This window comes from Dermochelys coriacea, chromosome 2, assembly GCF_009764565.3.
Source record: "Dermochelys coriacea isolate rDerCor1 chromosome 2, rDerCor1.pri.v4, whole genome shotgun sequence".
In the NCBI taxonomy this organism is placed as follows: domain Eukaryota; kingdom Metazoa; phylum Chordata; order Testudines; family Dermochelyidae; genus Dermochelys; species Dermochelys coriacea.
Genome location: NC_050069.1, coordinates 254,238,130 through 254,252,396, shown reverse-complemented (window position 1 = coordinate 254,252,396; position 14,267 = coordinate 254,238,130). Strand labels below are relative to the sequence as shown.

The 14,267-nt window shown below is 46.0% G+C and overlaps 1 protein-coding gene across 7 annotated transcripts in view; it reads left to right on the top strand.

Moving 5' to 3' along the window:
* Positions 1 to 14,267, top strand: part of DPP6 (dipeptidyl peptidase like 6) — an 868,888-nt gene that overhangs the window by 544,955 nt on the left and 309,666 nt on the right. For all 7 annotated transcript variants that reach the window (XM_038391573.2, XM_038391575.2, XM_038391569.1 and 4 more), the window contains exon 2: positions 4,367 to 4,481. In XM_038391573.2, coding sequence (XP_038247501.1) covers positions 4,367 to 4,481 — 115 coding nt within the window. The remainder of the gene's footprint in view (positions 1 to 4,366; positions 4,482 to 14,267) is intronic.

Genomic DNA, 14,267 nt, shown 5'->3' with positions numbered 1-14,267 from the left:
CAACAGAGTGGCTTGGTGTGTGTTTCTTGTGGTGTATTTTTTAAAACTAGAAGAAACCAGGGTTTCAGAAATAAGGAGCCCCACTTTCTAGCATGATAAAGTTCTTTACCAGTGAACCCTCCTCTGCAGGATAGCCCCAGTTTTCATGAAGCAAAGTTGTGTTCTATAACCTAAACTGCAGTTTGGATTGCAGAACATTGAGGTATCAGAGGTAGCCCATCATACAGTGTGGTTATCATTAACATCATCACAAAGGCCTTTCTGGCCACAGCCCTTACTTGGCCATGTAGGGGATAAAAAGGAATAACCCCTCCTGGCAGGGACGGATTAAGACCTTTAGAGGTTCTAAGCACTGAAAAGATTATGGTGCCCCCCCCCATATGTAATTCAAAATAAAAATAATACTATACTGTAAAATAAAATTTTATTTTTCGAAATGACACAAAACTTACATGTATGCTGAAATTAAAATACCTTCTTTCTAGATTTTCTGATTGCAAAATTGTGGATAAATTCATCAAAGCTGACTCAACGAAGCATGTCCACTTCCATACACAATAGGGAAAGTGAATCAAGTCTGTCCTGACACATTGTTGTTCTCTGAGGGTTTTTTATTCTTTTCAGCTGAGAAAAAGAGTGTTCTGCGAAGCAGTTAGTAATCATCAATGTTAGAAAAATACGTAGTGCGATCTCTACATTTGGAAATATACATTGTATTCCATCTTTCAATATTGTATCATGAAGATCAATTTGACTAAATTTCATTTGTCCTGTTTCATTAAACTTTGCGCGCATATAACAGTGGAACTGCCGTACTGCTTCACAGAGATTCATGTTCAAGTCAACAGGGTATGAGTCAACTAGCTTTTGGGAACCTTGCCAATATTGTTTGTCAGATAAGTCCATATCGTTTAGAAAATAAAATCTACTTGATACTTCTTTGTACGCTTCACCTCTCCTCTTCATATGAGTTTCAATTGTATCAATTATAGCGTAATAAGTAGATATGCAAAATTTGTCTCTAGGATTCAATGCTGTTTCTGTTGCACTGCTATCATTTGCTTGTTTTTTTCTGATTCGTTTGCAGGACTGGGCTTCTTTGTAGTTTTCTTTTCAGGCAAAGTATCTTTTGATATGTCTTCAAATCTTTCGAAATCACTCCTCAAAGTGTGTAAGTGGTCTGCTAATGATTGACAGAGGTCTGTACATGTTTTCAAATCCAATTCTTTTTCTTGGAGAGCTTGACTTGTGTGGTAAAAGAGAACAGAAAAATGGGGGAAGAGTGTTTAGTGGAGTGTAAGGAAGTCTAAAAAAGTTCTGATTTTTCCCATGATGACTACTTCAGTGCTTTTTTTGAAATATCAAATATCAAATTTAAAAAAAATCTCTTTTTTTTTGGTGCCCCCTGCTTTGCTGGTGCCCTAAGCATGTGCTTAGTCTGCCTGTTGGGTAATCCAGCCCTGCCTCCTGGCTCTCCTACTGAGATTGTGAATATTGCCTTGGTGAGTAGAGCAGGGACATCTTGCTCAATACTACTCCCCCCGAAAGTGAGTGGGCAGGGAAGGGGACGAAGGGGGAGTAGATGGAAACTTGGCTCTGCCCTGCAGCCTCTCCCACCTTCCACTCCCCACCACAGCCAGAGAAGCAACAAGATCTGGCAGACTGGTGAGTGGCAACAAGATCTGGCAGACTGGTGAGTGGCCCTCCATGTGGACACAGTCACTAATCATCACTCTGCCAAAGAAAGGCAATCTGTAACTGTGTCAAAATTACCGGACCATAATCTTAATTAGCCATCCCAGCAAAATGATGTTGAAAGTCATATTGAACAGATTGAAGCCACAAGCTGAGAATATCATCGCTGAAGAACAGGCTGGTTTTCATGCTGGAAGAAGTACCACAGAACAGATTTTTAACCTTTGTGTTCTATGTGAGAAGTACTTACAACACCAGCAGGACATCTACCACGGCTTTGTTGACTTCAAGAAGGCATTTGACAGACTGTGGCACGAAGCTCTCTGGGCAACCATGAAGAAGTACAATATTGGTCGTAAGCTTATTCTTACCATTAAACAACTGTATGCCAGGGCCAGCAGTGCAGTTCTCATCAATGACACAATAGGAAAATGGTTTCGCACCACTGTTGGAGTCTGGCAAGGCTGCCTTCTTTTGCCCACACTGTTCAACATCTACTTGGAGAGCATAATGACTGATGCCCTAGAAGATCACATATGCATAGTCAGCATTGGGGAGCGAACAATCTCAAATCTTTGGTTGGCTGATGACATTGATGGCCTGGCAGGCAGCGAAGATGAATTTGCCAACCTTGTGAAATGATTGGATGAAACCTCTGCAAAATATGGCATGGAAATCAGTGCAGAGAAAACCAAGCTGATGAAACCAAGCTCACATATCACTGTCAGTGGACAAGAGCTGGAGACAGTGAAACAGTTCAAGTATCTGGGAGCAATCATCACTGATGAAGGATCCAAGGCAGAAATTTGGGCAAGAACTGCACAAACAACTGCACCAGTGGCAAAGCTAAAGCCAATTTGGAGGAATAAGAACATCTCCCTGGAATCCAAATTGAAACTGCCGCACGCACTGGTTATCTCCATTTTTCTGTATGCGTGCAAGACATGGACTCTTATGGCAGAACTTAAATGGAAAATACAGGTAGTAGAGATGAGATGCTTCCATAAAATCCTGGGCATCTCCTACTTCGACCACGTTACTAATGAAGTGGTCAGCAACATCATCACCCAATGCGCTGGGTCATATGAAGACCTCCTGATGACTGTGAAAAAGTGCAAGCTGAAGTGGTACAGCCATGTAACAAGACCATCTGGCCTATCCAAGATCATCTTCCAAGGGACAGTACAGGGGAATAGAAGAAGAGATGAGATGGATTGACAACATAAAAGGGTGGACAGGAATGGACTCGTGGAGACTCAAGCACTGACACACAATCATCAGGGTGGAGACAATTGGTTGATTACTCATCAGTGATGGTGCACCAACAACCAATGCGGTTATGGAAGTGATGATGATGATGAATGTGTATGCAGTACTTCATAAAACCCTCAGTGAGAAATGCCAGAGAGATCGGAAACAGAACTATATGGTAAAACCTCAATAATGTCAGGCATATCAGTAAATAGCAGTGTGGCTTTTTGAATGTTTAGGGCCAGGCTCAAAGCTGATGTGTAAGACTCGCTTCTGATGTGTCAGTGAACAGAAGGAGGTCTACGTTGATGCAGTATGTTTTGAGGAGCGAGAAAAAGGTGCAAGTCAAAGAAGGGGGTGGCCTAGTTTATCTTATATCTATTTGCACCCTCCTGTATATTGCTTTTCTTTCTGGACTGCTCTCTCTGGTGTCTTTGTGCAAGACTTCCTGAGAGTTACATTAAAACTCCTTACACTCAGACTCAGTGAGGGGAGGGTAGTGAGTTGTTACACGGTGGTAAGTGGGCATGAGTCTAAGCGAGTCTTGGTCTGCATGAAGCTAAGCTGGTGCAATATGCATGTTTGGGTGTTGTAAGAAGATGGTGTTTACATGACTGTAGCTCCCTCTAGACTTCCTGGACTCATTCACACCCACCTGTGATTCTGGATCTTGGCCATTTTAAAGGAATATGCATCACACAGCCCTTTTGATCTAACTTTTTTCCATTTTAGATATGATGACTGCAGATATTTATGAAGTCCTATAAAGTGAGTGCCAGATGATGGCTGCTCCAAAACCTGTGCCCTGGGGTTGGGGGCACCCACACCAAATACTCCCACAAAGGAAGAAGCAATGATATGACCTCCCTCATTCTGCAAACGCAGGGGATTGGGGAGAGGACTCTTGCATAGCTGTGAGCACTGACTAGCCCCAAGGAGGTATGTCTGGGCACTGCTGTCACAGCAGACAGAGGCTGAAGAGCTGTGCTGGTAAGGCATGGTGAGGAGGAAGGAGTGTGCTACCCCTTTTCCACAAGGATAACAAGAGTGACTGTACAGGGGATACCCTTTCCATTCTCCCTTTGTAGCATTCTGGCTGCTCCTCCTTTAGATACACACAGTTACCCAAGGTTTCAGAGTAGTTTCAGAGAGTTACCCAAGAGGAATCATCTCAAATATGGATTTGGCCCATCATATTTATTGGTCCTGTACTTTGATCGAGAGTGAATCAAATAAACACCAGTACATAGTACTATGAAATAAACTGTAGCCTGAATGGCTGTTTGTGCTACCATGTTCACAGCAATATATGGTACAGTGTGAATATACTGGAAAAAGTGCACTTGCTGTTTGGATTTTGTTGTTTGTTTCCTTGTTCTGGTGCCTTTACTTAATATTCCCTGTCCTTTGTTATTTCTAGGAGCTGGTGGGGAGTAATCCTCCACAAAGAAACTGGAAAGGAATTGCAATTGCTTTACTTGTTATTCTGGTTATCTGCTCCCTGATTGTCACCTCTGTTATACTCCTGACACCAGGTATTTATAATCTTTAACTCACTTGCGTTCTGTTTTTCTTTTGTAATTTTGCACCTCCAAGGGCAGAGACATGAAAAGGGAATGCAAAGTAGAGATCAAATAGTTTCCTATTCTTTAGCGTCCTTTAACATTGGGTGCAGAACACTGTCCAGAACAATGTTTTATATCAGGACTCTCTAGAGTCCATTTGACTTCACTGGGGTTTGGATCAGACTCCAGCTCTTTATTTTCCTAAGAATATAAAACACAACAGTGCACTACACTACTTTGAGGTGGAGTAAATAATTTATACTTCCCAATGGGTTATCTTTAAACTTCATCTTTCAGCTGTATTCTGTATGCCTAATCTTTGTAAATTACTTCTCTTACGATAACTGTCTAGTACCAGACAGAGGCCATAGGCATGAATTTTAATGTGACATCATAATATTTATTGATTATTACATATTTCTATGGCTCGTAAATTTCCATGGCTATTTACAGATTAGAGGTAAGATGCTTTCCCTGCCCTGAAGAGCTGGCAATCCAAACAAGACAAGAGAAACAAATGTAAGACAAGACATAGCACAACAATTCGGTAACAGGAAGGTTTAGTGGTTGCTAAAGATGGAGGGTGGAAGGTTTCCCTGAAGAGATGGATTTGAAGGAGGAAAAGAGAGGGTTCTCCATGGACAAGAACAGATGGGTGGTTGCAGGCCTAGGGAGCAACATGATAAGAAGCCCAGAGCCAAAACGGGGAAAGGAGACAAAGGGAAGCAACAGGAATGAGAAGAACATAGGACATGCAAATGCAAGCTGTGGGAGCAAGATTGCACCAAAGTTTGTGTAGGTACCAGTGCTCCATGTATTCCTTAGTAAATTTGACCTACCTTCTGTGGCTGGAGTCTACAATCCCAGAGATTCTGTGTCAGCCTCAGATAAATCAAGAAATGCAGGTTTCTATTACACTAAATATAAAAATGAATTAGACAACCACTACATTATCCCTTCTCCTATTTAACTTGATACCATATTCAATTTATTTGATTTGGCTGTCTAAATTTTAAGTGTGCTGCAGAATTTTGAACTAGGTCTTCAGCTGGTGTAAATGGACATGGCACTATTGACTTAAGTATAGCTATGCCAAGATCAGTGGACTGACGATCTAGGTCCTGGTATTGAAAACACACCACTGCATTGTAGGATTTATCACATGGAAGCTAGAGGTTTGGCTAGCTGGGATAGGGGGCAGTTGCAGCTTTTGACACCTGAAAAGGTGTAGCTGTCAGTTTAGTATTGTGGGATAAGCACATTAGCTGGATGTTTGTGCTACAATGATCCATAGTGAAGTAGTTAAGGTTACTGTTTAAACTTCATCATTAGGTTTCAAAGTTAACACCCCACTGAGATGAATCTGTCTGTTCAGGGCACATTGAGCTATTTTTTAAGGCTTTATGCTGACTCGGCTTGCATCATCTAGGTAGGTAGAAATTTTCCTGCACTGAATCTTCAGAGCTAGTAGTTGGTGAATAACTTGTCATTGATGTAATCTGCTGTGACTCAAAAGACATATAGGGAACAGATATGATGAGTAAGCTCTTATTTTTACATAATAGTGTGTGTGTGTGTGTGTGTGTGTGTGTGTGTGTGTGTATAAGCACATGTGTGCACACTGTGACAAAACTCTGTCCTTGCCTCCGTGGGTCCCGCGTTTCCTGGTGGATTTCGCTAGCCTCAGAGGCTCATTGTGACCCTGCATGTAACCCTTCTCTCTCTAGAGACAAGGGTCACAGTCTACTGAGCCATTTTCATCAAAAGCCAGCAAGAGAGGTGACGAGAAGTCATCTTTCCTTGCACAGTCTCTGTTGTCTCCCAGTCTCAGTGATTAATCAGGGGGCAAAGGTGGAGGGAGGGAGCCCGGGCCCACCCTCTACTCCGGGCTCCAGCCCAGGGACCTTAATAGTATCAGCTATGGTAGCTGAGCTTTTAGAAACATCACATGTACAATTCCCTGGGCTACTTCCCCCACAGCAGCCCTCACTTCCTCAGGCTCCACTTTACCCTTACCTCAGGGCCTCCTTCCTTCTGCCTGATATGGTGTGTACTACTCAGCCTTTCCAACAGCGCAACTTCCTCCCACAGCTCCTGATATGCACACCCATCTGACTAACTGGGAGGCTTTTAACTAGTTTCAGCCAGCCCCTGATTGACTTTAAGTGTTCCAATCAACATAGCCTTCTCCCTGCCTTCCGGAAAGTTTTTAATTGGCCCCACGTGTCTTAATTGACCTGGAGCAGCTGCCATTTCACTTATCCAGGTACCAGGGATTTGTTTAGCCTGGAGCTAATATAGCTATCTCCCACTGCTTTTCTATAGCCATCTGGCCTTGCCCCGTCATATACCCCCCCTCCCCCCCGCTCAACACCAAAGAGTTGGGCAACTTCGGACACCAGAGTGTATGCTCGTGACAGACAATCAGCATTGCCATGGTGGCATCCAGCCCTGTGCCATATGCAGAACTGGAATGGTTGGAGGAATAAGAACCACCTGGTGACCCTTGCATTCTTTTCCTTATTCCGCTGCATCCACTGGAGGGGTGCATGATCTGTCACAAGAGTAAATCGCCGGCCTAAGAGGTAGTAACACAGTGTCTCCATAGCCCATTTGACAGCAAGGCATTCTCTCTTGACTACTGCATATTTCTGTTCTCTTGGGAGAAGCTTTCTGCTTAGGTAGAGGATCGTGCCTCCATGGGTCCCGCGTTTCCTGGTGGATTTCGCTAGCCTTGGAGGCTCACTGTAACCCTGCAAGTAACCCTTCTCTCTCTAGAGACAAGGGTCGCAGTCTACTGAGCCATTTTCATCATAAGCCAGCGAGGGAGGTGAGGAGAAGTTATCTTTCCTTGCATAGTCTCTGTTGTCTCCCAGTCTCAGTGATTAATCAGGGGGCAAAGGTGGGGGGGGAGCCTGGGACCACCCACTACTCCGGGCTCCAGCCCAGGGACCCTAATAGTATCAGCTAGTCTCCCACCATTTGCGACAGAACTGCCCCCAACCCACCTCGGAAGCGTCTGTTTGTAAAATAAATTCCCTGTTAAAGTCCGGGGCTATGAGTACGGGGTCATTACAGAGGGCCATCCGAAGGTCTGTAAATGCCCCCTCTGCTGCGTCGGTCCACTTTCCCATGTCTGGACCTTGGGCCTTCACCAGGTCTGTTAGGGGACTTGCCCTAGTGGCGAAGTGGGGAATAAAACATCGGTAGTAGACTACCAGGCCTAGGAATGCACGGACCTGCTTCTTTCGGGTCGGCCAGGGCCAGTTTTGAATTGCCTCTAGCTTATTCGTTTGGGGCTTCACTATGTCCATTCCCACAATATATCCCAGGTACCTAGCCTCTGCTAGCCCTATGGCGCATTTAGCGGGATTAGCTGTGAGACCAGCCCGCCTTAAGGTGCGCAGTACTGCCTCAACTTTCTCCAAGTGGGTTCCCCAGTCTGGCGTATGGATGATGGCATCATCTAAGTATGCAGCTGCATAAGTAGTATGGGGGAGCAGCAGCTTATCCATGAGGCGCTGGAATGTGGCTGGGGCCCCATGTAGCCCAAAAGGGAGGACGGTGTACTGGAATAGCCCATCTGGGGTGGAGAATGCTGTCTTTTCTTTAGCTTCTTTGGTCAGAGGAATCTGCCAGTACCCTTTTGTCAGATCCAGTGTAGTCAAGAATCGGGCACTACCCAGTCGGTCAACCAATTCATCGATGCATGGTATGGGATATGCATCAAACTGGGATATTTCATTCAGTCAGCGAAAGTCATTACAGAATCTCATGGTACCATCAGGTTTAGGCACTAGAACAATTGGACTGGACCACTGACAGTAAGATTCTTCAATAACCCCTAATTCTAACATTTTCTTTACTTCGGCCTTGATTTCTTCTCTTTTGGCTGCTGGGATTCGGTAGGGTCTCAATGTTACCTTGCTCCGGGGATCGTGCGGATATGGTGATAGGTCTCAGTCGTCCGCCCTGGTTTTGTAGAGAACACATCTCAGTTGTGATTAATCATGTTGGCTGCCTCGATCTTTTGGATCGGTGTCAAGTCGGATGATATCCTCACTTGCTCGTGTAAGTTATCCTCCTGGGGAAGGGTCTCCTCCATGACTAAGCATGTCTCTCGATCGTGCCAAGGTTTTAGAAGACTGATGTGGTAAATTTGCTCCGATTTCCAGCAGCCTGGCTGCCGCACCTTATAGTTCACCTCTCCCACGGCTTTGATTATTTCGTAAGGTCCCTGCCACTGGGCCAACAGTTTACTTTCTGCTGTGAGCACCAGTACCATCACCCGATCCCCTGGTTGGAACCGTCGAAGCTTCGCTTGGTGGTTATAATGGGTTCATTGGGTCTCCTGTGCTCTCTCCAAGTGTTCCCGTATAATGGGCGTAACTCGGGCTATCCGATCTCTCATTTACAGTACATGCTCAACTATGTTCCTTCCGGGATTTGGCTCCTCTTCCCAGGCTTCTCTGGCTATATCCAATATGCCCTGAGGGTGGCACCCATATAGTAGTTCGAATGGAGAGAAACCCGTGGAGGCTTGCGGAACCTCCCGGATGGCGAACATGAGGTAAGGCAATACGGTATCCCAATCTTTCCCATCCCAGCTCACCACTTTCCTGATCATGTCCTTGAGGGTCCTACCAGATCCATGTCTATCCATTCAAAAGGAACCTCTATTATTGGAAGAGGTATCAAAGGAGCCCACAAGTGTGGGCGAGGTCTATGTAACTGACACTCCGGACAAGAGGTGCAGTATCGCCGGACATCTTTATATACTCCTGGCCAGAAGAACCTCCGCAGGATTCATGCCTGGGTTTTCTCTCCCCCACGTGTCATCCAAACAGATGACTGTGGGCAAGACTCAATATGGCTTTTTGATGTTTTCATGGCACCAGAAGTTGTATCTCTTGCTCCTGCATTTGCACCACATGGTACGGGAGATCTTTCTTCACTATAAAGTAAGGTCTGGGACCCAGGACCTTCCCATCCATGGGTATTCCATCAATCTCGGCCACCTCTTTCATGGCGTTATCATATCTGGAGTCCTCCGCCTGCTCCCACCCAAAAGTCTCTCTCCCGGGACTAACTTGCCCAAGCTCCCAGGGGCCGGCTTCTGCTTCTTCCAATGGCTCGCTGCAGTCATGGCTGGGGGCAGCTTCCGGCTCACCTTCTGTGGTAGAAGTTTCTCTGTTGGCTGCTTGCGTCCATCTGCCTACTAGGGAGGTCTTCTGGCCCTGGGTCAGGATCCGGGTTCCCAAGGCCTTTGCGGCCTTCCTCTCCTTTTTTGTCTTCTGGGGGGCTGAGAACAGATCCTGAGAAATCTTAGCGAACATCGGGGGTTGACATTCCCCCCGGTGACGAGTCGCTGTCCTCAGGGTCCCCACCTCTCTCCAGCCTCTCCCGGGGGAGTAAATTATCAAACCCTGGATAGTCCCTCCCCATGACTACAGGATATGGGAGTTTAGGAACTATGCCCATGGTCACCTCAATGGGGTTTCCCTGAACCTCTATCTCCACTGGGATGGTGGGGTAATGGCTCACGGCCCCTGCAAGCATGTCACTGCTACGCATTTGGCTTGTAGCAGCTGACTACTTTTTACCAGCTTACCCGATATGAGGGTGATAGCACTCCGAGTCCACAAGCGCTGTAGTCTCTGTTCCATTTATCCTCACTGGCCTGGTGTAATTATGCGGGGCTAATGCGACCCCCGCGAGGTGGATAAGGGACCTCCCAATTCTCCAAGTTATATTGCATAGGCTCCTCAGTGCTGGGACACTGTGCTGCTATGTGTCCCCACTTCCCACATGCATAACATCTATAATTGCTTTTAATCACTCCCTTATCCCGGGGGTTAGAGGGTTTAGTCCCAGGGTTCCCCCCACTCAGGCCAATCCCTTCCTTCTGGGGTCCCCGCTGGTTTTCGGCCCCCCCCTTCTTCCACCTAGGACTCCCCAGGGGTTTGGCTGCCCAACCTTCCAGGGTTGGGTTTGGGTGCTTGCTTCGAAAGGGGCCTTCCTTGGGGGGTCGGATCAGTTCCCTGGCTGTCATTCGTCTTTCTACCAGTGTGATCACCTCGTCGTATGTGGACGGATCATTCTGGCCTACCCATTTGCGGAGATCTGGTGGCAGTCCCTGCATGTAATTGTCTATGACCAGGGTCTCCAAAATCTCCTCTAGCCTGCACACCTCGGGCTGTAACCACTTCCATGCAAGGTGTATGAGGTTGAATAGCTGGGATCTCGGGGATTTGTTCTCCTGGTATTTCTACTCATAGAACCTCTGGGCCCTTACCGCTGCTGTTACCCCTGATCATGCTCGGATCTCTGCCTTAAGACAGGTATAGTCAGTGGCATCCATGGCAGGTAAGTCAAAGTAGGCCTTCTGGGCCTCTCCACAAAAAAAAAGGGAGAGGATGCTGGCCCACTGCTCCTGGGGCCACACCTCATGCTGAGCAGTCCTTTCGAATGAGAGGAGATATGTCTCTACATCATCTCCTGACATCATCTTTGGCAGACAAGCAGTGGCCCTCAGGGTTCGCGTCCCGTCGGACCCCCGGTCCTGGGTGGTGAGGATCTTCAGCTGGTCCACCACCTCTCTCAAGAGGGCACGATCTTGGGTCGCCTGGCTCATCAATAATTGATTGATTTCCTGCTGTAGCCGCACAGACTCCTGTTGTGCCATTGCCTGAACCCGGGTGGCCTCCTACTGGGCTGCCGTGGCTTGTACCAGAGCTCTTACCACCTCCTCCATTGTGGTACAAAGCAAACAAACAAACAAACCAAACAAAAAATATCCAAAACCCCACTGCAGTTTTTTTTTAAAAAAACCTCTTTCTTCCACCACGATGTGAGCGAAGTCCCACTCCTAACACCAGTTGTGATAAAGCTCTGTCCTTGCCACCGTGGGTCCCGCGTTTCCTGGCGGATTTTGCTAGCCTCAGAGGCTCATTATGACCCTGCACATAACCCTTCTCTCTCTAGAGACAAGGGTCACAGTCTACTGAGCCATTTTCATCACAAGCCAGCAAGGGAGGTGAGGAGAAGTTATCTTTCCTTGCATAGTCTCTGTTGTCTCCCAGTCTCAGTGATTAATCAGGGGGCAAAAGTGGGGGGGGAGCCTGGGCCCACCCTCTACTCTGGGCTCCAGCCCAGGGACCCTAATAGTATCAGCTATGGTAGCTGAGCTTTTAGAAACATTACATGTACAATTCCCTGGGCTACTTCCCCCACAGCAGCCCTCACTTCCTCAAGCTCCACTTCACCCTTACCTCAGGGCCTCCTTCCTTGTGCCTGATATGGTGTGTACTATTCAGCCTCTCCAACAGCGCAACTTCCTCCCACAGCTCCTGATATGCACACCCATAACTGGGAGGCTTTTAACTAGTTTCAGCCAGCCCCTGATTGGCTTCAGGTGTCCCAATCAACCTAGCCTTCTCCCTGCCTTCTGGAAAGTTCTTAATTGGCCCCACTTTTCTTAATTGACCTGGAGCAGCTGCCATTTCACTTATCATGGTACCAGGGATTTGTTTAGCCTGGAGCTAATATATCTATCTCCCACTATTTTTCTATAGCCATCTGGCCTTGCCCCATCACAACACATATACCTTTTCTCTCTTGGGATGTACATATATGCATGTACATATATCATATAACTATAAGAACACAGAGAGTAAATAAAATGTAGGGAAATTTTCCTATAAATAATAGTGTCCCTGACTCAATCCTACAAATGCCACCCCTATAATACCAGTAGTCCTGTTCCTGTTGGCCTGCTGCTGAAAACCTCTTCCTTCCTTTGTCCAGTTACTCTTCCCTCATACCTACCTTTAATAGATCTATCATTTACCTGCAACCAGGTCTCACTTTAGTTCATTGCTTTGAGCCACTGCTCCAATGGCCCACTCTGCAGTGCTTCCCCCAGGCTTGCCAGTGCGTAGATCTTCAGGAATCAATCATGAGCATGATGCAAATGGCCTAAGTAGGTAGAGTCTGAGGCAATTTGGGAACCCACTGCAGAGTGCAGGATTACAGTACAGCTTTAAGCAAAGCAGCAGTGATTAATTGTATCCATACCTAGCACATGATGGTGGGGTTTTCATGCAGGGTCAGTATCAGGATATGCTCTTCAGAAAGAAGGGTAAGTGGTAGGTGTGGAAAAGGGGGAGGATTTGCTTAGAAGGTTAGGTGGCTGGAGCCCAGTAATTGAGGAAGAGGGTTTTATATACCTCTTTAAATTTCTCTTCCAAATTGATCCAAACCTTTAAAAACTGTTTTAACTCTGGGTTCAATTTCCAATTAGGCTGAGATTCTTGCTGGTTCAGATGTTTAAGAAACAGGTCACTATCCCTGTTTTAAGCTAGCCCATAAATTATGAGCAGAGTTCATTACATGCCTTAGAAAGTCTAATTGGTAACAGCGGTGCTTAATTTTCAACTGCTTTTTTATTTCTTATTTTACAAAACCCTACTAAAATTGTGAGATTTCAGTGATTTATATTCCTTTAGACTTGCAGGGGCAGCATTTTCGAGTCCTGTATCTACTTGTCTTAGCGGATATTTGCTAGTGAGTATCTGCTTGTGCAAAATTGGTCACAAAACCCAGAGTAGTTTGTGGCTTCAAATAAAGATTTGTGTGAGTGCAGCTGTTTCCTCCTGCTTTGAAATGCAGGGCCAGTTCCTGCTTCGCGTTCACATCAATTACAAAAAAACAACACAAATTTTGCTTGAGTCCAGCGTTGTAGGACTGATACTTTACCAAACAATATTTAGGCCCCTTCTCACAAGAGGTGATAGAAACTAATATGTAAAGTAAAGGCTTGCTATCAGTTGGCCCAATCCTGCAGTGCTTTCTCAGTCAAATTTCTCATTGACTTCAGTAGGTGTTTTGCCTAAGGAAGATCTTCAGGATCGGGCTCCTTGTTTGGAAAGCAAAGCTAGTCAGTGGCTTTATGCATGTTTTCTCTTAGGGTATGTCTACTCTGCAGCTGGAAGCATGCTTCCCAGTGCAAGACACCAGTAGTTCTGCTCAAACTAGAGCGCTAAAAATAGCAGCATAACTGGGGATTGTGTGGGTGGCAGCTCAAAGACAAACCTGAGACAAACCTGCCCAGACCCCCTAGGTACGTACTCAGACAGCTAGTCCGAGCCATCACCTGTGCTGGCTTTGCTGCTATTTTTAGCATGCTAGCTCAAGCAAAGCTAGCACATGTCTGTCAATCCATGCTGGGAAGCAACCTCCCAGCTGCTGTGTAAAGGTACCCTTAGTCTTTAACACTTTCTGGAGATACACTTCAAGATGGATCCCTTCAAGTCTGACCTTTAACTGTATAAGTAAGTGCATCCAATTCCCTACTAATTTTTAGCAGATGTCACAGGCCCCTTCTTGTACAGAGATAGTGTGAGAAAGGCAGTCACTATAAAGCATTAGCTCACTGAGCACTACCAGCAGCTGCACTGTCGGTGAGCCATGAGCACGGCCTAGCATGCCTAGCATCACACAGGCCGTTCTAAAACAGTGGGAAAAAACCCCCCCTTGTGTGTTTTCCATTTTATTTTCTGAATTTCTATTGTTGAATTTCCTGTTATTGTAATAGCCCATAGGGGACCTGAGCATAAGTTAGAGTAGTCTTTCCAGAATATGGGGCATGCAAAGATGGCTTAAAGCCACCTTATCCTTCTGGGATATCAGTTTCTGTGTTACCAGCAAGACACCAGAAATCCTGTTTTTCTAGCTGCACAAATCTGGGTTTTATAG